This window comes from Jatropha curcas, chromosome 5 (assembly GCF_041381405.1).
Source record: "Jatropha curcas cultivar XTBG-Jc1 chromosome 5, XTBG_Jcur_1.0, whole genome shotgun sequence".
Classification (NCBI taxonomy): Eukaryota; Viridiplantae; Streptophyta; class Magnoliopsida; order Malpighiales; family Euphorbiaceae; genus Jatropha; species Jatropha curcas.
The window spans coordinates 30,550,793-30,573,101 of record NC_143155.1 but is presented as its reverse complement, the minus strand read 5'-3'; the positions used below and the strand labels follow the sequence as shown (position 1 = coordinate 30,573,101).

General features: G+C 36.0%; 3 protein-coding genes across 4 annotated transcripts; all 3 read right to left on the bottom strand.

Annotated features, from left to right (window-relative positions):
* Nucleotides 1-150: 150 nt before the first annotated feature.
* PDE318 (P-loop containing nucleoside triphosphate hydrolases superfamily protein) lies at nt 151-7,087 on the bottom strand. 2 transcript variants are annotated; one of them, XM_012228378.4, is made up of 15 exons: nt 6,923-7,087; nt 6,531-6,667; nt 5,510-5,630; nt 5,342-5,406; nt 5,114-5,227; nt 4,601-4,675; nt 3,855-3,893; nt 3,713-3,784; nt 3,058-3,171; nt 2,574-2,645; nt 2,410-2,446; nt 2,019-2,131; nt 1,567-1,773; nt 976-1,027; nt 151-281 (listed from the first exon to the last, which is right to left on the bottom strand). In XM_012228378.4, exons 1-15 carry the CDS (start codon nt 7,002-7,004, stop codon nt 220-222), a joined length of 1,362 nt encoding a protein of 453 aa, XP_012083768.2. In that variant the 5' UTR covers nt 7,005-7,087; the 3' UTR covers nt 151-219. The 2 variants fall into 2 exon arrangements, with proteins under 2 accessions (XP_012083768.2, XP_089577271.1); XM_089721145.1 differs by lacking the exon at nt 151-281 and having other exon boundaries at nt 483-1,027.
* A 338-nt stretch (nt 7,088-7,425) lies between these two features.
* On the bottom strand, nt 7,426-11,945 carry DL1D (DYNAMIN-like 1D). The gene is made up of 15 exons (XM_012228376.4): nt 11,567-11,945; nt 11,262-11,325; nt 11,064-11,171; nt 10,786-10,887; nt 10,535-10,585; nt 10,384-10,445; nt 9,854-9,944; nt 9,682-9,746; nt 9,386-9,580; nt 9,151-9,270; nt 9,001-9,071; nt 8,569-8,794; nt 8,378-8,428; nt 7,906-8,286; nt 7,426-7,802 (listed from the first exon to the last, which is right to left on the bottom strand). The coding sequence occupies exons 1-15, from the start codon at nt 11,705-11,707 to the stop codon at nt 7,674-7,676; spliced, it is 1,857 nt and encodes a 618-aa protein (XP_012083766.1). The 5' UTR covers nt 11,708-11,945; the 3' UTR covers nt 7,426-7,673.
* A 961-nt stretch (nt 11,946-12,906) lies between these two features.
* On the bottom strand, nt 12,907-21,454 carry NAD-ME1 (NAD-dependent malic enzyme 1). Its single transcript, XM_012228374.3, has 19 exons — nt 20,997-21,454; nt 20,691-20,787; nt 20,292-20,410; nt 19,599-19,766; nt 19,272-19,400; nt 19,001-19,061; nt 18,161-18,264; nt 17,967-18,050; nt 16,751-16,857; nt 15,951-16,062; nt 15,334-15,447; nt 15,104-15,169; nt 14,910-14,982; nt 14,683-14,769; nt 14,431-14,485; nt 14,256-14,327; nt 13,877-13,939; nt 13,654-13,768; nt 12,907-13,167 (listed from the first exon to the last, which is right to left on the bottom strand). Exons 1-19 carry the CDS (start codon nt 21,177-21,179, stop codon nt 13,093-13,095), a joined length of 1,884 nt encoding a protein of 627 aa, XP_012083764.1. The 5' UTR covers nt 21,180-21,454; the 3' UTR covers nt 12,907-13,092.
* Between the last annotated feature and the right edge of the window lie 855 nt (nt 21,455-22,309).

The following is a 22,309-nucleotide window of genomic DNA, read 5'->3' as shown; positions in this document are numbered from 1 at the left end:
CTCCATTAGGTTTTAAAAAAAACAAAAAACATTTGCCTACAAAATTCATGATTGCTCAAACTTTTCATTGAATAAATAAATGCAATATTAATTAATTTATTAATTTAAATCATAGAAAATGTGTTAAAAAGGAGAATAAGAGTTTTACAAGTCATATGCTATCGATGCAGAAACTTCAGTATCTATCACCACCATTATTCGAAATGGTGCAGCCATGAATTATTTTGTGGTGGAATATGCTCTCACTCTCAGCTTCAGGCACAAGGGATGCTGCTGCAAAACTGCCAACACACCAAAAGGAACCACTATCAGAATTCAATGCTTTATACAAGTTGGCTATCTTTTCACCGGGGCTTTATTGCTTTAGATGTTTTCAGGTTTTTCGGGAAACAAACTGTGATGAGAAATCAGTCTTCAATCCTTCTGATTTCCCCAACTAGTTACATATCCTGCTCCTCTTTGATTTCAAAACATGTTCCAACTTAATAATGATAATAATAATAATAATAATAATAATAATAATATCTGATATTGACATCAACCAAATGAATCTTCTCATGCTTGCTGCTGAAAAATGACAAACCCACCCACTGGACAAGGTGCTTGTGGGAATCGGGAATATATATTTTCATAAAGAAATCTTTAGGGCGGCTTCTAGATGCGGTTTGAGAGCTCTAAATGACCCCATTACCAACTAATCATTCTTTCACGAATGCTTTCAGCAGGTCAACAAGGCACATTCTTTTTCACAATGAGCAACAAAAGTGTGGCATGATTTTTGTTGGCTCTGGTGTAACTCCATAGGCATTGCAGAAAACGTGGCTCCATCAAATTTTGAGAAATCGTGAAGGACGCAGAAAGGCCAACTTGACCTGCTTCTTATCCTCCAGAGACAATAACATATGCCATGATGATGCCAACAAATAGTGGTCCATCACGTACAAAATTAAGGATTAGCTTCTTTCATCTGCATACCTCTGATCCTCTCCATTTGGGCAACCAGTAGATCATGCACTTTAGCTTTTAGCTGCAGATGACATTTACATCAGGCCTCAGTTGCAAAATAATCATGGGATGGGGGGGTCTACTGACATGAATTTCAACATGAATTGATATAGTAGGAACACCACAAATTCAATTTTATAGGAATACTATATTATATTTGAACATGCCACAACAACAATTTCAGATAGATCTGGAAATTCCAAATCCACCTTTGCTGCACAAATCATAATGAATTCTGAAATAATAATTAGGAAACCTAAGTAAAACCCCAGAATGCATATGCTCAAGGTATAGATCTTGATTAGATTGGATCAGAAGGCATTATTGTAGTTCATTTATTTTATGTTTCAGCAATTTCTCCACATCAAAGTGCAGTCACCATCCATATTCTTAATGAGTAATGCCCTGCAAATGATGGGCCATTCAGTTTTCAGTCCTATAACTAATACCTACGTTAGACCAAGAAAATCTAATTCCAACATGTGCTAGACGATCCAAAATCACGAAGTGGATGACTGGATGGTCAAAAGTGCCAGCAAATGTCAAAATGGAATAAATTACCTCATCAAGCCCTTCTCTGCTTTTTGCTGACACATGGATTGCCCCACTGGGTCCAATTTTACTGTACCGGGCCATTTCAAAATGACCACCATTGCTATCTTCTGCAATGAAGATAACAGGCAACTCTTGCAAGAGGTCACATTTAGAGACAACATCAAGCCAAAGATGATTGCTGAATCTCTCTTTAATTTCTTTGTATATCTCAAACTGCAAATCCAATAACCAATGATAAATGAAGATAACTCCATCTACAGAGAGATAAAATTGTATAACCAATTCATTTTCCACTAAATGTTGGCATAGCTAGTAAAAAGTAGAAAGAAAATCATTAGTAAGGCCAAATATTCACCCCTCATGCGGATTGCACAAAAAGTCTTTCCATTTCTCTTGTCTTACAATTGGAAGTCCCTCGGTTAAATTAAAAAGTCAAATCTACACTTATCATTTGATACCTGATCAGAAACTGGGGTCCCACATTCTCCAGTGAGATCATGGACATAGAGTATTGCTGTTGGCAAATGTCTGAGGACAGCAAGTGTTAACTTTTCCAAATTGTTCCTCTCCTCTGAAGGTCCACAAGAGATTCAAAAATAAATAAATAAATAAATAAAACTAAGCAGACACACGCACAAAATACTGGTCAACTGCATAACAAGTTTTTGTCACTATATAAAATCCTTGGAGAAATATCTTGATACTATGCCCACAAACCTCACCCCTCTTTTCTCTCATTTTATTTCACAGCAAAAAGGTGTGAACGAGAGAGAGAGAGAGAGAGAGAGAGAGAGATGCTCTTGTAGTTTGGAAACAGCAGCAAGCCATAAATATTGCCTAGTGCATTACCATCACATCTCTTCAGTAATCCAGGGGTGTCTGTCACCTGCAGTTAGTTTAAGTACGTATGAACAAATTAGAAACTGATGGCCATCAATTGACAATCTTTTCAAAAAATAAATAAAAAAAGAAAAGCCACATACACACAGACTAAGGGAGGGACATAGGTTAACCTGAAAATACTTGAAGTCAAAAGAAATATGGCCCATTAAAATTCCTCTAGTTGTGAAAGGGTAATTGCAAACCTGATTCCAAACGTTGAAAGAGATAAGATAGGAGAAAGGTTCAGTATTAAAGCAAGAAAAAAGAACTCAAATCAGATAACTCTATTCACAGCTCATTTGAATGGAATATGCATAACATCATCTTCAAATGTGTCGCTGAAAATATCAAAAACAAAAACAATATATGAAACTCAAAACTTTTTAACTCTTATGCCTTTAACCATAATTATTGGGTCGAGAAAATAATTGTGGATGCTTACAATTGTTAGTTTGCACAGAAGGCAGAGATAGATAACATTAAGAATATTCATTTAAGCAAGAACCCCAACCAAATAGGGTAATCAATATCCTTTCAAAATTATCAATATTCAATTTTCGGATTTACATCCAAAACTGTACGAACAAATCCTAGTCACTAGACATCCGTGCACACCTCAGGCTTCCCTGTTGAAAGTATACGGACCAAGGATGACTTTCCAACATTAGGAGCTCCAACAAGACAAAGAGTTGGTGTTTCCAAATCAACCACTGGCATCGCCCGCAAAGTCTGCAAGCCATATAATGTATCAAAGTTGGCTGATTACATACTATAATTGTAACACAATCAGTTTATGAATCATATCCAGAATAGACACCAACAATTGGAACAACATAACAGGTGCAACATACAGTTCGAACAAGGAAGAAGGTGGCAAACGTCTAGGAGCAATAACCATAATTATCAGAAAATGTTGCTTATAAAAGAAGAATAAAAAATTTCTGGAAAAACATGCCAATGGAAAGGTGAGCTGGACAAGAGTCCCTTTACATTAACACTGGAATGACACCAGCAAAAAAATAATAATTTTCAAAAAAAACCATGTTATAAAGTTTTGTGAATATATTTAAATTCTTGCCTTCTGACCTAAGTTATTATTGGAAATATTTTCCTAGAGTAATTCATCCTACCCTTTGGACATATTTGACCTTCAACATATTCCACCCAAACATTAGCTCATGAAAACAACCATAAATAATTATCAAAAGAATAAATAAAAAGAAAAAAAAATCTAGAGCATAAATATACATTTGTGTAAAAGGAAAAATACCTTGGCAATATTTAATAATTCATCAACTGCCTTTCCTTCACGTTTAAAAATTTCTTGAAGCTTTTCCAGACCCTATAGGAATTAAAAGACTTTGTTGTCACAGACGCTCCTAGATGTGTGTAGCAAGCAGATAATAACTGACCTCATTTAAACGTTCCTCAGCCTCTCGTTTTGTTGAAGACTGCCAACAATTGTATACCCTGTTAGTTATAATAAAAAACATGCTTTCTGAAGATTAGAAAGCAATGCAAAATGTAATAATTTGTTAACCTTCACACACTCTGAATTGCAACAACAATAGTCAAAATCAAATTGTAGGAATATTATAACATAATTTGATTAATCAAACATAACACGACCAAATAACAAGCAACATATGAGAAACCTTTATGAACATAAAGTCATAAACAAGAAATCAACAACTCTTTGTTTTGGTTTTATGACAACTTGCATATGAAGTATACATATATAGTAATAATCAGCTTGTTGAGGCAGCACTGGACAATTTGAATCACCTTGATGCCATTTCCTTCTATATTGCTAAATATTTTGCTTCCTAGTTTCCTTGTGTGGAACTATTTGCTTTGGTGTTCCGTCCATTCAGGCAGTAAGGACTATTTACTAGCATTTAAGAAAGCAAGACAAACGTGAAAGGATATTACCCACATATCTAACAAGATATGCAAGATTCACCCTGAGAAAGTAACAAGAGTTGCAAGAAACTCAAGTAAAGCGCTCCAAGGACAGAGCTTTGTTTATAGGTCTTCCAAAAGCAAAACCAAGCAATTGGTAGCATCTCAGTAACAATTAGCACCACAAGATTCAAACGGTTAAGCAACATGAGTCAATAGAGGGAGTATACAATCTCAGCATTCAAGGAAAACCAACCTTTGCACAGACAGAAGCATGTTCTTTTCCAACAGACACCACCTTCTTCCTCAGAGCATCTACATTTCTCAGCACCTGTCAAACCTTATCTGAATCTTAAATTGCGAAACACAAATGTACAGAATTTAGTAGAAAAAAAAAAAATCCATCCCCCACCCCCCGGCGCAGTGCGGGCCAAAAAAAAAAAAAGTCTTACACTTCTCCGAGAGCAATTTAAAAGAACTACTAGACTAATAAAATAAAGCACCACCTTGATGAGAAGTGACCTGCCACTTCAGATCCAGTGGAAGGATGATAAGGAGAAGTCAGTATGTGATGATATATTGAGTCTCTGGAAGAGAGATATATATACTCATTTCTGATGTAAAACTGCACTCAAAATTTTAATTGGTAGTTCGACTAGTATTTGTACACAGAAGAATCAAAAGACAACGGATGCTTTAAGGAATAGTCTATTGGCAAAGATCACAAGAATCCTCAAATAACATCAGCATTGAGTTCCACATTACTTACCTCTTCATAATTTCCTTCTCCGAGGGTCAACTCGATAAGTGACCGTTCATAAGGATGTAAATATTTTCTTTTAGGGAAGTTATCCAAATACTCTCTTAAAGGAACTGCCAATTGCTGGAAAGTGAAACAATAGCTTAAGATGTCAGCCTTTTGCAATTGCAAATGACAGATGTTGGTTTTTATTTTAAGATAATAGTATTAATAAAAAAAAAAAAAAAGGGAACTCACTTTCATCAGTGCATCAAGTTGCTTAGCACCTTTATTTCTTTCTCGCTTGGCAATGTTAGCAATGCCTATGAAAGAGATGAATAAATATCATAATCAAAAATTGGTCACAGAAGCCAAAGTAAATTCATTGTTTCAAGAGGGAATAAGACTTGAACTCTCAGAAATCACCTTTTGTAGGTGGGACCCTTTTGGCCTTCCTCAGTGCTGAATAAAATATGTCAACTGATGGCATCACCATAGGTAGCTTTTGAAATGCCCCAACAGTTTCAAGTTTTACTGGGGCTTTTTCCTATCCATTTGCACAGCATAAAGTTCTTTTATTATTAGAAATAGAACATAGTAATATGCATAATTATTAATAAACAAGAAGGGAAATAATCTTTTAATTACACCATATAAAGATGGTAAGCTTCCATCAATAGTAACTCAGAATCTATCATAAAGATGGACTAATAAAGGACTAACAGGATGCATTATTCTATTATTCCTCCTTTTTTTTCTTTTTAGAATGCAAGATGCATTATTATTGTTTCTCCTAACTAAAAAATTTCGTAAATGTGACAATTCCACCAAATATGACAAGAATTAAGAAACTCTCAAATCTTCAATTATTAGCAGCCAAAAAATGAAAACAGAAAATCTTAGATCAAGAGATTAGTAGAGAATCAGCATGTTCCCTACCAACAAGTAATTCAGAGCATATCAACTCCATGGAAATTTCTTTGAGTCCTTCCTAATGTATTCACAGTATATTCACTTAAATGACTAACTAATATATTTTGGATTCCCAACCGTAATGGGTGGACAAAATGGACTCATTTCGCTCTTTTCAAAGCAGCATTGACATGAAACTCTATTGCCTACAATTATAAAGCCCTTAGTAACATTCCAACAGCTTTCAGAAATTCCATGCTTTTAACAGATCAAAATATCCCTTCCTCTTTGAAGAATTTCTCAAACTAGACCTTCTAAATAAATTCAATTAAACCTAGCCCGAAATCGCACTTCTACTTATCCCTTCATCTCGTTTCCATTGTCAAATACTAAAGAACCTCACTTTCCAAAGGCATATTCACTCTGTCTACACCATCTCTCATTTTCTAAACAGATTTAGATGCATCCGACAATTCTTCCTTTTTTAGCTATTCATTTTGTAACAGTAAATACAAAGTTCAGAAGGAACAAGTACCATGGTTTCGTTCTGTTGTTGTTTAGCTTGGGGAGTGGGTACATAGCTTGCGTTTACAACCTCATATGTGACAGTCTGCATATGTCTGTAAACGCATGAGATTGGATGTTTTGTTATTCCTGCTTTTACACAGACACCTGAATTTTGGGAAGTTTATTAGTCAATAATCAAGCTAAAGAAACGAGAAGAACCACGCAGGCTAACTCACAAATTTATTTGAAATCTATATTTTAATTTTAAAACGACAAGTAGGTATTGAAATAATACAAAGAAGAAAAAGGGCAAGCTTGAAGAAGATAACTGTATCAAAAGGCAGATTTATAAGGAAAAGAAAAATCGAAGGAAAAATGGGGAGTAAACTTTGAAATAAGCGCGTCAAAAGTAGAGAGAACCTTGAGAAAATTTAGAGCTCCTAAGTAGATATTTGGTAGAAGTAATCTGCCATAGCTGCAATACACTTGATGCTCCAGTCATTCCTCTCTCTCTCTCTCTCTCTCTCTCTCTCAGCGGGAGGTGCAAACCGTTGGGGTTTATGGCGTTGATTGTGTAATTCCTAGTTCCAAGAATATTTTATTTGTATCAGTATTCGGGTGAAGAGGTGGGCTTAAAGCCCAAAGTTTAAAACCCTCGAGCAGGAGGCTGTTACTGTTAGCAGCAGATTGGGCGGAACCCGAACTTCAAACTTTCCCCACAACTGAAATTTATTAATAATATTTTATATGCTAACAGTACTACTATAAAATTAATATTATCACTTTTTTAATTAAATATGTCAGCTCAAAATAAAAGTTTCTCTACATAAGTGGGAAATGTGGCTAATGGCTATTGATGGATTCGGGCATGGCACCGTATCATTCAAAGATTGCACGATACACTGGCTTGACAAGAGAGAACCTAAAAAACAACAATAATAATAATAATAATAAATAAAAACTATCGGTGGATGTAAATAATATTATACAAGCCTGTTCCGTGTGAAGACCACCAACACAACTAAAGTCCGGCGATCAACCAAGATCGCAACGAATTAAAACAACGACGACAAGGCAAATATATGATACAAGAAGAAGAAAAACAAAAAAAAGAATCTCAACCATCAAGACTCCGGATCGGAGTTTAGCTATAAAAATGATAGAAGCCGAATCATCGAGCCCATGATACGGAATCGATCTCGTCCCTTGCTGCCTTGTACAATTCAAGCCTTTTCGCACACTGTTGTCTTCTTTCCATCAAGGCTGGGTCTTCATCCAACAATTGTGAAAGCTGCTTGCCCTGTAACAATTAACATTTAACAAATATTAATCACATTTTTCCGGAAACCCAGATGAATCGATCTATTTAAAGAACATCTGAAACAATTGACTCTACAATTTACCTCTTTCTTTCCTATTTGTGTATAGAAGTAATTTAGCAATGATTGTTTGGCCTCCCTAACTTGGCAATAAACCACTGCCTTTGGAATCGTATTCTTCAGTGTTTCAGACACCATGCCTATATAAGAGGACACGTTTGAACCAATCCTCCTGAAGTGTCCCTCTGTATATCTGTCCACATTCGGGGATGCTTGAGTCCCTCCTGGATTTCCTGCTTTCTCCACTTCCTGAGGAAGCCTCCGAAAGAACTCAACTGTCAGATACGAAGATTCCATGTCCACCAATCTAATAACGGTTTTTTTACTATCCTCACGAAACTTCTCCAAGGCCTCATTTGATGCAGCAGCTATCTCAGCTTGCAGAGTAGGAAATCGCTTCAATTCCTGTTTTGTTTACAATTAAAACCAAATCTCTAACATCCACTGTCTCAAGGGGGGAAAAAAGAAAAAAAAAATGTAAAATCCCAAACTTTACCTGTGTTTCCCCTATTGACTTTCTCACAAGCTCTTTTAAGACAAAGTGGACCTAAATTGCAATGTCAAACTCAGTTAAAAAAGATGGGCTGAACTTTTCCATCTAGATATTAACAACATTGAAATAGGTCAAAGAAAAACTTTAGATGAACATGACAGTATGTAAACTTAAAACAAAATCGGACTACTTACAGCATCTACAGAAGCTTCAGCTGGGCCCCTGAAATAATTCAAAGCTCCATCGATAAGACGCCTGTAACCTTGCTCTGGGGCAATGAGATGTGGCTGATAACCATCTGCCTCTGAGACCACTCTCCTCACATTTTGTAGAGAGAGATGCCGATCAAATGGAAGCTTTCTTAGAGCAGCGGGGAGTTGATTGTCAAAGACTCCATAAATTCGATCTCCTCCAGGTCGCCTAGGATAAAAAGTCAAGCATCATTAGAATATTATGTTATTTGCTGCAGAAAATATAAAGCGATATCTTAACCACGTTTGAAGATGGAAAATAACCTCTGTGATTTAAATTTAATGAATACAGATTTTTTTTTTTTTTTTGTGGGGTTGGGGGTGGAGTTAGGGTTCCTTCCTCATGCCAACTGAAAAGAAATCAATAATGCTTACCCTCCATCCAGATGCTCCTTGAATATCTTGTCAAATGCACGGCAAAGTTCCAAGATAGTGTACAATTGTGCCTAAAATAAAATATCAGTCAGCACTAATAGAAAGAGGAGTATTTGCAAGCAATGATAGAAAACGAAATAAGCTACCCACCCCAGCATCAACAGCTACAGGCCTACCAAGATGGTCCATCTCCGATTCAAGTTCTTCAATGCTTTTGTTTATCAAGGATGTGATGCTTGGTATTCGAGACCTAATTACAGACTCCAAGTGCTGAAACACAGATCATCATCAGAATCACATACTATCTCTCTCTCTCTCTCTCTCTCTCTCTCTCTTTCCCATATTTTAAATCCCATCTCAAAATGAAGCATATTAAATTACAAACCTTCGAGAGAAGTTTTGCAAGATATTCTGAACCCATTTTATTTGCTAAATGCCCATAATCAGGACTGGTGGCAAAATATTCACGCTCCTTTCGCCTTGCAATAATCATATCTACATTTTTGTTAATATCTGCCTGTGAGCGGTTAACAATCCCAACCCAAGGATGTTGCAGCCTATAAGATCTTCCCTCAAGAACCTTAAGCAAGAAAATAAATCAAGATTTTTTGTCCATGCTTATAGATAGCAATTGTATTGAAAATTAAATACATCAAGGGGGAAGAGATTGTGAAAGCTTACATCCAATGCATTAGTTCCTTTGTCCATCAGATCCAGCTTTGTCAGTACTCCAAATGTCCGTTCACCTGAAGAAGTTACATATTAGAATTTACAAGGGAACAATTAACTAGAGCAACAAAATGTTCTCAACGATGTATAACCAGCATACAAAACAAAAGAAAATGGTGCATACCTGAGGGATCCACTTCCCTGGAAAGCTTGATAGCATCAGATGTCGCTATATCTTGATTGGCTGGAGATATTGCAAGTATGATACAATTTGGCTGTAGTAGAGTGGATGTAAATCAGAATATACATAGCATGCAACACAGAAGCAGAGCAACACATAAAAAAGATCCTGCATCTGATATATTCCCATCACAATTCAAGCATTGAAACAGACAATCGCACCACCAAATCTAAAACATGATTCAACAAATTTTTGCACAAGCTTTTTTTTTTTTCTTTTTTTTCAGAAGAACACCAGCTCTTCCATAGTTCACCAGTGAGAGAGAGAGAGAGAGAGAGAGAGAGAGATAAAGAGAGGGAATGAGATTTGGGGTTAAGATTCATTGTGTACTTTTGTGATAACAAGATTATCCCCAATGCTAAGGAAAACACAATCCATACTGCAGTATCATTGGAAAGAATCCAACAACTTGAGCATACACCGTGGAGAACCACAATAGCTTTTTCACAAACAAGCGAAAAAATATGTCTTACCTTTTCAACATAAGAACGGACCATGGCTTCAATGTCCTGAACAATACTCTCAGGCTGTCCCTCTGAGGAAAACAATGCATTCCTTTTAGGATTGAAATAAATAAACATTTATGCAAGGTAAATTCAGAATGAGGAACCAAGTAAAATATACCAACAGCGACTTTTGTTAAACCAGGTAAATCAATCAGGGTTAAGTTGACAACTGCACAACGAAACAAACCAAGAAAAACAGTTAGTATTTTTTTCATCTTGTGCCAAAGACGAAAAAAGATATGCAACTATCTGCAAAGTAATGAACAACAAAAAATTCCATGGCAACAATTAATTGGAGACTTGGAGTTGAATCCTGAGGATGAATGTAAAATTTGAGAAGCATAAAAGAACAAAACAGTAATTACCCACCATTAGGAGAATAGATGCTAAGATGAATAGGAACAGGAGAAATCTGTTTCGTTTTCCCTGTCATTCTATCAGTTTCATCCTGAATTTCCTTGCGAACCATGGCTGCAGACAGGGAATTAAACCATAACTTCATTTAACATGAAAGTGACATATAAAAAAAAAAAAAAAAGGAGAAATAGGCATTTTTGACAAAAAGCAAATAATACTAATAAAATATAATGAGCAAGAAATAATGAGAATTCAAAGGTCAGTTATACATATATACATTACACACTTACAAAAATCAGTGAACCGTCTCTTTGGAAGATGGAGGAACTCCGCATACTCCTGCGCTCCTTCCTCAGTCTTATGAAGCTGCAATACCAAAGGTCTCCTCGTCACAATGCCTGCAAGAATCATTACAAAACACCTCAATTTCACCCCTGCTCCACCTTGATTAAAGGAAAAAGGGGGGAGAAAAAGGCAAAGGCACATACCCGATCCTCTGGGAAGAAAGTCTCGACCTACTATGCTCTCCAAGACAGAAGATTTTCCTGAACTCTGCTCTCACATCGAGTTCCAAATAAATTTAGCAAATTAGCCAAAATGGAAAACAATATAGTCTCGTTTTCTCTCTTTATTTATCATCAAAGTATCTATCTCGCTTTGACAGTTCCCGAATATGATTTAAGTAAATCTTAGTGGAAAAATGACTTCGTCGAGAGTTTTGATTTCTGAATCAAATAGTTAAGTGGTTCTTTAATTGATAAGAAAAATAAGAAATAGAGAGAAAGAAGAGAACCTGCCCACCAACGACAGCAACAGAGGGAAGAGCTTCCCAAAGAGAAGAGAAAGTATTATCCCCACCTCCATAATCTCCAAGCGCAGTACAAGCTCTCTGTATCCTGTTCACCAAACCTATCAAGCTCTCCATGGTCGTCATCGTTTTCAACAGGAAAAAAACCCTAAGATCTGCTAAACTTTTCAAATAACTTTGCAACACTAAAAGATGAAAGCAAGAAAAGGAAAATTCGAGAAAGAGCAGCCAAGAAGAAGACGCAGGTGGCACAGTTTGACTTGAATTGGACGCTATGAATACGGATATGAAATGAGTGCGAAGGATATTAGTAATTTCTAGTTGGCTTTTTTTGGCTTGCCTGCTCTAGAGCAACGTTAGGCACGGTAGGCAAAGTAACACATAGGCTTTACTGTTTAATTTATTTATTTATTATTTTTACAGTCACGCGTTTGAATTTTTGAATTTTGAATGTTCAAAAAGGTGGACCCATTTCATTGTTGCCGTTTTCTTACAAGGATTAGGATCCAATTCCAATTTTAGTTTTGGTTTAGACAATGCCGGTTGTTAATCTTATATAACCAAATTATATGCTGGCAGACGTTTCATTCACAATTCACAGTGGCCTAAATTGGACTGCGCTTGATCAGATCATCAACTTTTAAATATTCTGGTATTGGTTTTCAATACATATATACAAGGAAAGAGAAAGAAGCTCGATCTTTCATTGAGATTATAAAATTTGACTTTTTGTCAACAAACTGAACTTAAACGAAATTTTTATTTTTAAAGAACAAAACTTAACCTTCAATTGCATGTACTCGGGAACTGAGATGCAGCTTGGCAAACTTAAGGTTTCAAAGCTCCAAACGATATTTTAAGATCCAGCCATAATGATAACCAAATTCTATTTCTCGAATCTCAAGCAATTTAATTATACTCAACAAAGGAGGCTCCAGGGAAAGAAATCAACCCCTTGAAACAAAATAAAACCTACTCATCAATCATAGGACACAGACCAAAATGACAAGGAAAACGGGAAAAATTCTGTAACGGTCTTATTTCCCCAGAACAGCAATTCTGCCGTTATCCTGACAAGGTTGGCAATCCTGGATAACCTTTATCTGGGACCGAAAAAAGAAAAGTCGCCTTAAGCAATGGCGAGAAACTTTAAAGCAGTGACAGTAATGGTTTGTCCTGTCAACCAATTACAAGTTGATAATTAATGGAAGCTTTCATAGAATTTGAATACCAGATCTGAGGCCTCTGAGTAGCAAATGAACTCCCTAAAATTGAATTGTTAGGAAGATGAAGGTAAAACTATATACACAGCTAGAACCCACCAATTGAGATGCTAAATTATGTATAAATTTTTGAAATTTTTACTTATACACATTTCATATCTGCAGGCACAGACAAAGAATATAGAAACTTGAAATACACAAACTGATGGATGCATACAACAATGCTATTAATGTGTTGTAAATTAAAAGTAATAACTACATATTTCGGAACCTCGATTCTGATGATGGTCAGGCCTTCTTATAGACCAACGTTGGGTAATCTGGACTCCACATGTTGTTGTTCACATAATCTACCAGATCATTCTGCATATCAGATGTTCTCACACTTAGCATTTTCAATAACTCTCATTAGAAAGAGAGAGCAATTATGAACTTCGTGAAGTCCAAATCATCAAACCACTTAAATCAATGATGAAATAGCTGCTAGTTCAAATATTATTTGGGTTCAGTGTGTTCAGTATAAAAGAGTGGAATGGAGAAGCTACTCAGTAACACCCAAATATATACAAAGGAAGACAATAATCAATTCAGAAACCGATAACCAAATTCTAAGTTCATAATTTTTTTTCTCAGTTTTGTGCGTGTTTTTGCAAGTCTTAGGAAGCAAGCAGGAACTTGAGACCTCAGGATTTTGGCTTTTATTGGTTCAGGTATAAAATACTTCATATGGTAACATGAACTGCCATAAATAACCTTCCATCTATAAGGTTTGAATTAGAAGGTCCCACTTCAATTGGAAGTACCTACCAATTCCATTTTCTAAACATTTTTGAATGAAAGTATATGCACCTCATTAAGTTTCCGAAGCTCTCGAGCATCCATCTCACGGTATCCTTCTGCAAGATCCTCTTCTATGGCCTCCTTGATCACAGCTGCAGCTACCTGCTTTGTTATATCCCGGATTCTACAAACATACATGAGGTCAGAGACATGCATAATTCCTGTAGATTACAAAGCCATTCAAACCCCTCAGTCACTAAAGCGTAGGGTTGAGCCAAAGACTGGTCTGTACCTCGATGTTGAAGGGTAGATGACCCCTTGAAGAACCTCCTCTTCTGTCATATATGCTGCTAGGCTGTCATTTTCAGTTTGAGATCAAATGAATTGATATTGATGACTGAAGCAAAATAATACTTGCACAATCATAATAATCTTTGAACCATTAGATAGTGGCCAAAGCTTTGATTTAGGGACTGTTCCAAACCATCACAAACTCATTCCCAATTCAAATTCCTGGCCACCATAAAGTCTCGCTAAATTTTCACAATTACAAATGCCACAAGATAGAGTTTTTCTGGAATTTTCTTAATCGTTTATATTCAGAAATGGTTCTTTCAGAATTTGGTGTTTAAAATATACAAGCTACTTAAGAAAGAACACATGAGAAATACCATTCAGCAGCAGCCTGTAGCATGCCATCAGAGATGATTCTAGAACCAGAGAGGAGAGTCCCAAGCCCAATACTGCATGGACGCAAGTACAAGTAGATGAATAACTGCAGGGGGAAAATGAAATGCACATGCCTATGTTACATGTTGCTGGTGATATTTAACTGAAGAAACGAACCCTGGAAAGAGATACATGTTGTTTCCCTGGTTACAGTGACCGACATGACCATTTCCTGTGACATTGAAAAGTAGATAAGGATCTCCCATTACAAGAGTACTCTGAAGTAAACTACTATGCTACTATCCATCTGAAGTTGAAATAGAGTTAAAGATTCTATCAGACAGCAGGTCAAGCAAGATAGCAAAAACACTTCATATATTTGAAGAATAACCATAGCTCAAATCAAGACATTTAAACCAAAATATGTACCAAGATCCACATCTTTGAATGGACTTCCACTTGCAAAAATAATATTGTCACCCAAAATGGAAAATGCTTCTTCAGGAGTGCATTCAGCTGTCAGCACAGAGAGAGAGAGAGAGAGAGAGAGAGAGAGAGAGAATAGAGAGAATAACACTTTTGTGTCAGAGTTCATGAATTAACCAGGCATTCTTACTTACCAAAAGCAAAGGAAACTACAAAAAAAAATACCATACCATTTTTTGTAGGGTTTGACATGGCAAAGACTGCTGGTCTAGTTGAAGTTGAACCTTTGAGCGCTTCTAGTACCTAACATCAGTATACGAAAATATCATGTTTGCACAAGAAATAATTCATGATGCTTTTTATATAGCACCTATAACAGAAGTTTGATTGAAATATCAGTAGATTTTAATCGTCCATTCTATACCTCTTTTGAGAACAATCCCCCAACTGCAGATAATCCAAGAAGCACATCAGGCTTCACTTCCCGCACCTGATTAGAATAAATTAGATCAGATTAGTACAAACGATTAATTGTGGGTACCTTTGCCCAAAAACAACAATCAAGGTAGCCTTTTCTATGCGTAGTAGAAATATAGATACAACAAAACATTCTTATAAAACAATTTTAATATCAAGGGTGTAAGTTCTACGAACCACTTCTACAAGACTTGCACCCTCCCTTAATCCTTGACGACTAGCTTCTTTGACCTTCCTTGCAAATGGCAGGGCTTCTGGATCAATATTTGGGCGTTCTTCTGTGATCAGACCCTGGATAGACACAATCGCAAAAATGATATCTAAGGGAAAGTGGTCATGAAAATATGCAGTAGGAGGATATCTAAGGTTTTATAATGATTGGGCACTGGTGACATTTGTTTGATAAGATAGCAGAGAACAGCAACACGTATCTAACTCCTAATATGTATGTGATTATTAACACGTTTTTACAGTTGTCCTGAGATGTATTATTATATTTGCTGAATAGTAGGTTTGTCCACAAAATTTGGAAGAACTTTTTGATTGATTCATTTTCGTGAAGAAAGCTACAGTCCTTAAGCACCATTGTTGACATACCAGCTATTCCAGGACATTCTAACTTCATTACGGAAACGCATAAGTCTGATGATACAATGAGCAATTACATGTCATGAACTCAATGAAGATTAACTGAAGGAAATCATGCAAACATTACTTTTAATATTGAGCATATCAGAAAGAGAAAATAGAACTCTAGAGATAAGATGCATACATCTTAAATCAGCAATTCTCACCTGAGCATCAACTACCCAGAACTGACTCCGTGCACTTTCAAAAGCAGATTCATTATTTCCCAACATCCGGGCCATTGTTTTCCTTGCAGCATTTAGTACCCCTATTCCAGCACTGCAATGTGCAAAGATTAAGCAACAAGACTTACACAAGCTAGTGCCAAGTGTCATTAACAAGTTCCAGCAATAACTGCTATTGAAAAAAGTGGAAGCATACCAAATTTAATTCAAAAGCAACATTAAATAAATATTAAAATTGGTCACCTATTTACCAAAAAGGGCAAATATGCTGTTCCGTATGATAGCTACACTACTAATCTAATTTCATTTATCTAGCATGATACCATTATGCGGATTATGTCTTCAAGTTCTTTGCATTGCTTGCTAAGATTGAACAGTATTTAGATTATTCCAGTCAACTTCAGTTTAGATGTCTTAGTTTAGCGCATGGCTAAATTATAAAAACCAATTATCTCTTGTCCTTATCAAAGCATAGTTCTTTGAGAAGCATAACCTGTCTTTTCAATTGACTAACCAGAAAGATGACATTGTCTTATGTAACCGTTGAAGTAAATAGATATCAGTCTAAAAGCCAGATGGTTATGCAAAACAATTCTCCCTTGGGTGGACATCAAGCATTAAGAAGATAGAGGATGAAAATTTCTTCCCCAGTCTGCACTGGGAATGCATACTTTCTTCCTCCTTTTTCATTTTCTATTTCTGGTTTTTGTGTGAGAGAATTCGTGTCTGGGAATATCAGGAATGCATTATTGGGGATCCAAAAAGTAGGACAGTCGACTAACCTTCCTGCACCAGCAACAACAATCTTTTGCTTTGGAAAATCAATCATCGGTCTCCCTTGTGCCCTTACAGCTCCTAAGAGACCAGCAATTGCAACCCCTGCTGTACCCTGTATGGGGTAATGTACTGACATCAGATCATACAATAGGCAAGAACAATTAAAATTTTGAAATCTTGCCATAGACAAAATTTCCTTGCACGATTTTCAATGTAATTGGTTGATTAACCCTTAAAATTGTCCACCAGTTGATAATCAATGTCAATATCAATATATAGGCACATAAACATATATGCATATATAGCTGGATTTGAGATAATATATTGGTGGCGCGTCAATATTCCCTTTTTTTTGAACGATTTATCCTGTGATTGCACCACTCACGTGATTCATTAATTATGTTTTTCTACATCTAAATTTAATTATATGAATTAATTCAAATTTAGGTTTAAATAGATTGGCCCTTCATTTGGGCAGGTGCCTTCAATTTTTCTTAACTTTTTATTTTTTTAAGTCGCTAAACTATTCCTCAATTTTATTTGCTACTGTCAGTTTATATTTAACAACATAGAAATTTAGCACAGAGAAGGTACTTCAAAGTGCATGGTGCTTGAAATGTTTTATTATTTCCCAGTCCACACAGACTGAGATTCCAGGACCATCATTATTAACAAAAGGAAAACAAAAATTAAGACAATACTTTCAAAAAGAATGCACGAAGCATGATTTGAAGGCCATTTCAGCAGCAAAGAAAAAGGCAACATAAAAATTTGAATGCAGCAATAAAAGCAAAAATGCAAAGGGTTTAGCATGTTAGGGGGAAAAAAATAAGGTCAGCAACAAAAACTCAGATCATACTGCACAGAATGCATACAATCTTTTCCTGGGCCTAGGCGTGCCCTATCTCTGAGGCAATCAATTCATATATTCTCTTCCTACAGAATGTGCCATGTGGCTGAGTTGCCGGATGTAAACTGGGAGAGAGCATCTGAATCCACAGTACCAAGAGGCAGCATCAAGCAATATGCCATTTATTTATAGCAATAAAAGCACCATTCATTGTTTGTTGTGGTCCATGTGGAATCCTTGTATGTTAAGGTTATTTATGTAACTAATTCATGTGATTTTAGTAACGATATTAGTGTGAAATCTTGTAAATAATACTCCCTATATGCTTTGGAATAACAGACGCTATAACAGAAACAGAGAAACACAAGTACCTGGACATCATCATTGAACATTCTGTAGGTATTCCTATATCGTTGCAATAGCTTGAATGCCCACTTGCTTTGGAAATCTTCAAACTGAATAAACATACAGTTTAGTATCTTGACAAAAAGTGGTGATTGGGAAAGAGAGTCCACTAACAATTAATACTTTATTACTTATACACACAAAGCAAAATAAAAATTACCTGCACAATCACATGTGGCCAACGAGTAAACACTGCCTCCATGAATTCATCAATGACCTCAATGTACTCATCACCATCAAGACGGTGTTCTTGCAATCCCAAATCTATCAACAAATATATGGTAATAACAAATCAAATACTGACATATGATATTGTTCATGGATCACAAGTTTGCAATGCATGCTTCAGGTCAAGTTTCCCCCCAACAAGAGGAACACATGCCCTGATATAACTGCAATTTTAATTTTAGGAATTTAGCATACAGTGCAAGTATTTCACTTAAATTGGAAGGAGGGCCTTTAGGAGTAACACATGCCCTGATATCAATAGATCATAATGGGCATTGCTCTAGAAGAAGTCAAGATGAATGAGTATTTATTTGAGCAAGTGAAAGATTTTGCTCTTATCCTTGTTCCGACTTCCTTGCCTTCTCTTTGCTTCTTATTTTTGATTATGCATGTATCAAAATTTTTTACTATTTTTGGGTGGTGAAAAGGGAGAACTTCCCTTATCGTTCTGGTAACTTGTCCCAACAGTAGTACAATTTAATTGTGTTTTTGAGATTGTGTGCACACATGTGTGCATGTGCAAGAATATTATTGCAATTTTTTTATTGATCAATATTCATTAGCAAGTTTTTCATTACCATGCAATGAGATCCTATGTCAACAGAAATGCAATCTTTTCCTTTTTTTACCAAACCGAGGGACATCTGTTCTTTTATAAGCCTATGTAAACTGTCGGCACACAATGGTACAGTGCCTTCTTCCAAGTAGAAAACATTATTTCCCTAAGGTTCAGAGAAAATCTTCCAAAATGATTGAACAGAGAAATACTTACACAAAGGGTTTTTCAGCAGCTTCTCATTGTTGGTTCCAACATCAATCATGACGGGAAGCACCTATTGGAAAACCCCAGCAAGATTCTATTAAAAGTAATAGACAAATTCAACTAAAGTAAGGTGCTAGAATAACAAGTTAAGCAGAAGATGAAAACAAGTGACATCATTTTCAGAAATTGAAGAAAATAGAAGCAAACAGAGTAATGATACAATGTCAAACAACAACAACAACAACAACAACAAGAAGTGACCTGTAGAGACATAACATACCCTTTGAGGATTTATCCCAGCAGCAGCAACATATAAATCTAGCTTCCCAATTGCAATTCCGATTCCCTGAACTCCAAGATCCCCCAGACCCAATATCCGGCTTCCATCTGTGACAACAATCATATCAACCTGTAGTAAAGAGAAAGGGATTGTAAGAACAGTATTAAAACCTGCTAGATCTCTGTTTATGTTCATCTAAATGAGATAATTCCACAAAGAAGTCCTACATTATTAAAACCTGATAGGTTTCTGTTTATGTTCATCCAAATGACATAATTCCACAAAGAAGTTATACAGTTAACTGCATCACGTACAAGTAGTGCATACCTGCTCAGCCGGCCAGTTATAAACCATGGACATCATTTCTCCACGATCTGCAGCACTGAAATACATTCCTCTTGGCCTTCTAAACAGACCACTGTAATTTTGGCAAACAAGACCTACAGTTGGAGTATATACTATTGGAGCATATTCCTCAATATTGGCAATCAGAACCTGTTAAATCAGATCAAAGTTATGATCTCAAATAAAATTATTGGCTTAAGTAGACACCTACAAGGATGGTTGTACAGAATGTTGTTGACTGCTTTAAACAGAATGACATACATCTGATTGAACATCTAACCTTTGATTACAAAATGCAAATGACACTAAGAACAGATGTCAAAGAATTGGTTCTCTTAGCATGAACTTATGTCCATATACAACCTTGTAATGAATCTAACATCCTTTTTTATGATAAGCGACAGGAACCAACTGCCCTACTGAGTGTCATGAACCAGTCATAATATTTTGCAAAATGTATGCAGCATAACCTTTCTTATCACGACTAGAAGCTCTACCAAATTAATAAATTGACCCCAAAAGGTATAAAAAACCTATCAATTTATAAAAAATAAAAAAAAAATTAATAAAAATAAATGAACAGTTGAACAAGTGTCAGAAAATGTACTGATGGACAAATGCAGGTCAAAATAGGATAATCCAGATAGTGTAGACAGTAGAAAAAAGGATAGTCACCTTGTAGTACATTGTTTCATTTCTATCATGCAAGCGATTAAGGATGCGCCACTTAGCCAGATAATTTGGATCAGAAGGTCCATCTCTAGCATGCACTTCAAGCCTCTTCAAGTCAGCCACTGTGAATGAACAAAATTTTCCCCGTTTAAGATCAAGGAAGTAAAGAATCGCAATAAACATTTTAGTTCATATATGCTGTCTCAAATTGGAAGAAATACCCTAAATAAAAGAAACAAACACAAACTAGATGGTCAATTGCAATTTTATTCTGCAAAGTAGGATACAAGCCAGCACGAAGACCTTTATTTTTTATGAATTGATATGCGAACTCTCATGTAAAAGGTCAGGGCTGAAGTAGGACTTAATAAAAAATTAAAAAAAAAAAAAAAAAACTCTTACTGAAGCGTTCAATTTGCTGTTCAGGAGACATGACATTGGGAGGAAGAAGCCCCCGAAGATCGAGACGATCACGTTCTGTCATAGAAAACGCTGTTCCCTACACAATGTATTAAAGGAAAGACTCAACATCACTCACTGCAAAAAAAAGAAAATAAAAAGTATTAAATAGTTCGAGTTTTCAGAAAACGTTTTCAAAAATGAATCGATCGCAAGCAACTGAGTAAATCAATCTTTAATTTATAATTTTTTTTTTTCCGGACAGAATCAATGTTGAATTAAAAAAGCAGAAGGACAAGTGGCAGTTACCTTGTTGAACCAAGGGTCGTGGAGGATGTCAAGGCTTCGCTTATGGACAATGGTTGGGCGGTGGCCCTCGGTTGTGGTGAACGATCTACTAGTCTGCGTTAGAACATCCGGATTCGTCATTTTTTGCTTTAACCGATTGATGAGAGACGAAGATGCTCTGATCTGCTTAGAGAAGTTGGACATTATTTTCACTGTAAAAGGGATTGGAAGATAGATCAAGGTAAGAGACAAGACTGGAAACCCTAGTAGAAGAAGGAGAAGAAGAAGCAATAATGCTGAGCGAGTGAGGGAGCTTTGAAGTTGAGCGGTTAAAAACCAGTCCGAATATTTTTCTTTGTATTTCCCTCCTTGCCTCCTTGGTAACTTTTGTCGTCGAGTCAAACGTTATTTTAACGAAATGGCAGACTGCTGAATTCTCGCCAATCACCATGCAAGCTGCTTACATGACACGCTCGGAGCCGAGAGTTCCTCATGACTCCGCTTTGTTTTATTTTTCCTTTTTTTTTTTTTTTTTTTTGGTAAAAAAAAATTTTCATACCATAAATAAACAGATCAGGTTGGTCAGTGTCAGAACAGCAAGCCCCAGGCCCAGAATATGCCCAATAACATGATAATTTAAATTATTTTCAAGACTATAATCCGCAATTAAGTAACACGGATCCGGGCTGAAAGATTAAGAAAAAAATTTGTGGAAAGTAAAACGACAGAGCTCTATCCAAAGGATAATGTAAATGATTATTTTTTTTTTTAATGAAATGCAAACAATCTTGTATTAATTATAATCTGGTAATCAAATATAAATAATTTAGCAAATTTGCTTTCCTTGTTAATAAAAATAAGGAGAAGGCTAAATATTATTATAATTAGCTAGCTGATTAATACTAGAAAAGATCATCAATGGTTGTCGATACATGATGAGATTTCTAGACGAAGGGCTTATTCTATAATTGACTATGAAAATTTTGGCCCGTTTTATTGGCTTTAGATTCATCATATAGATTTTACAGTTTCCTTGGATATTTTCTTTCCTCTCTAAATTGATATCAAACACAATCGTATCACATGTTTGGAAGTTTACAAGTTGCAACAAAAACCCAATGCGTGATTGGCTGAGGCTGAGACTGAGACTGAGACTGACACTGTGATAAATTGAACATTAATCCTTCAAGTAATGAAATAAAATAATAATAACAATAATAATAATAATATATGAGGTACGTAATGGAGAAGAACACTAATTGGCATGGGTTTCCTTTAGATGCAATGCACAGCACAGCACAGCACACGTCGTTTGATAGTGGAGATGTCTCAAG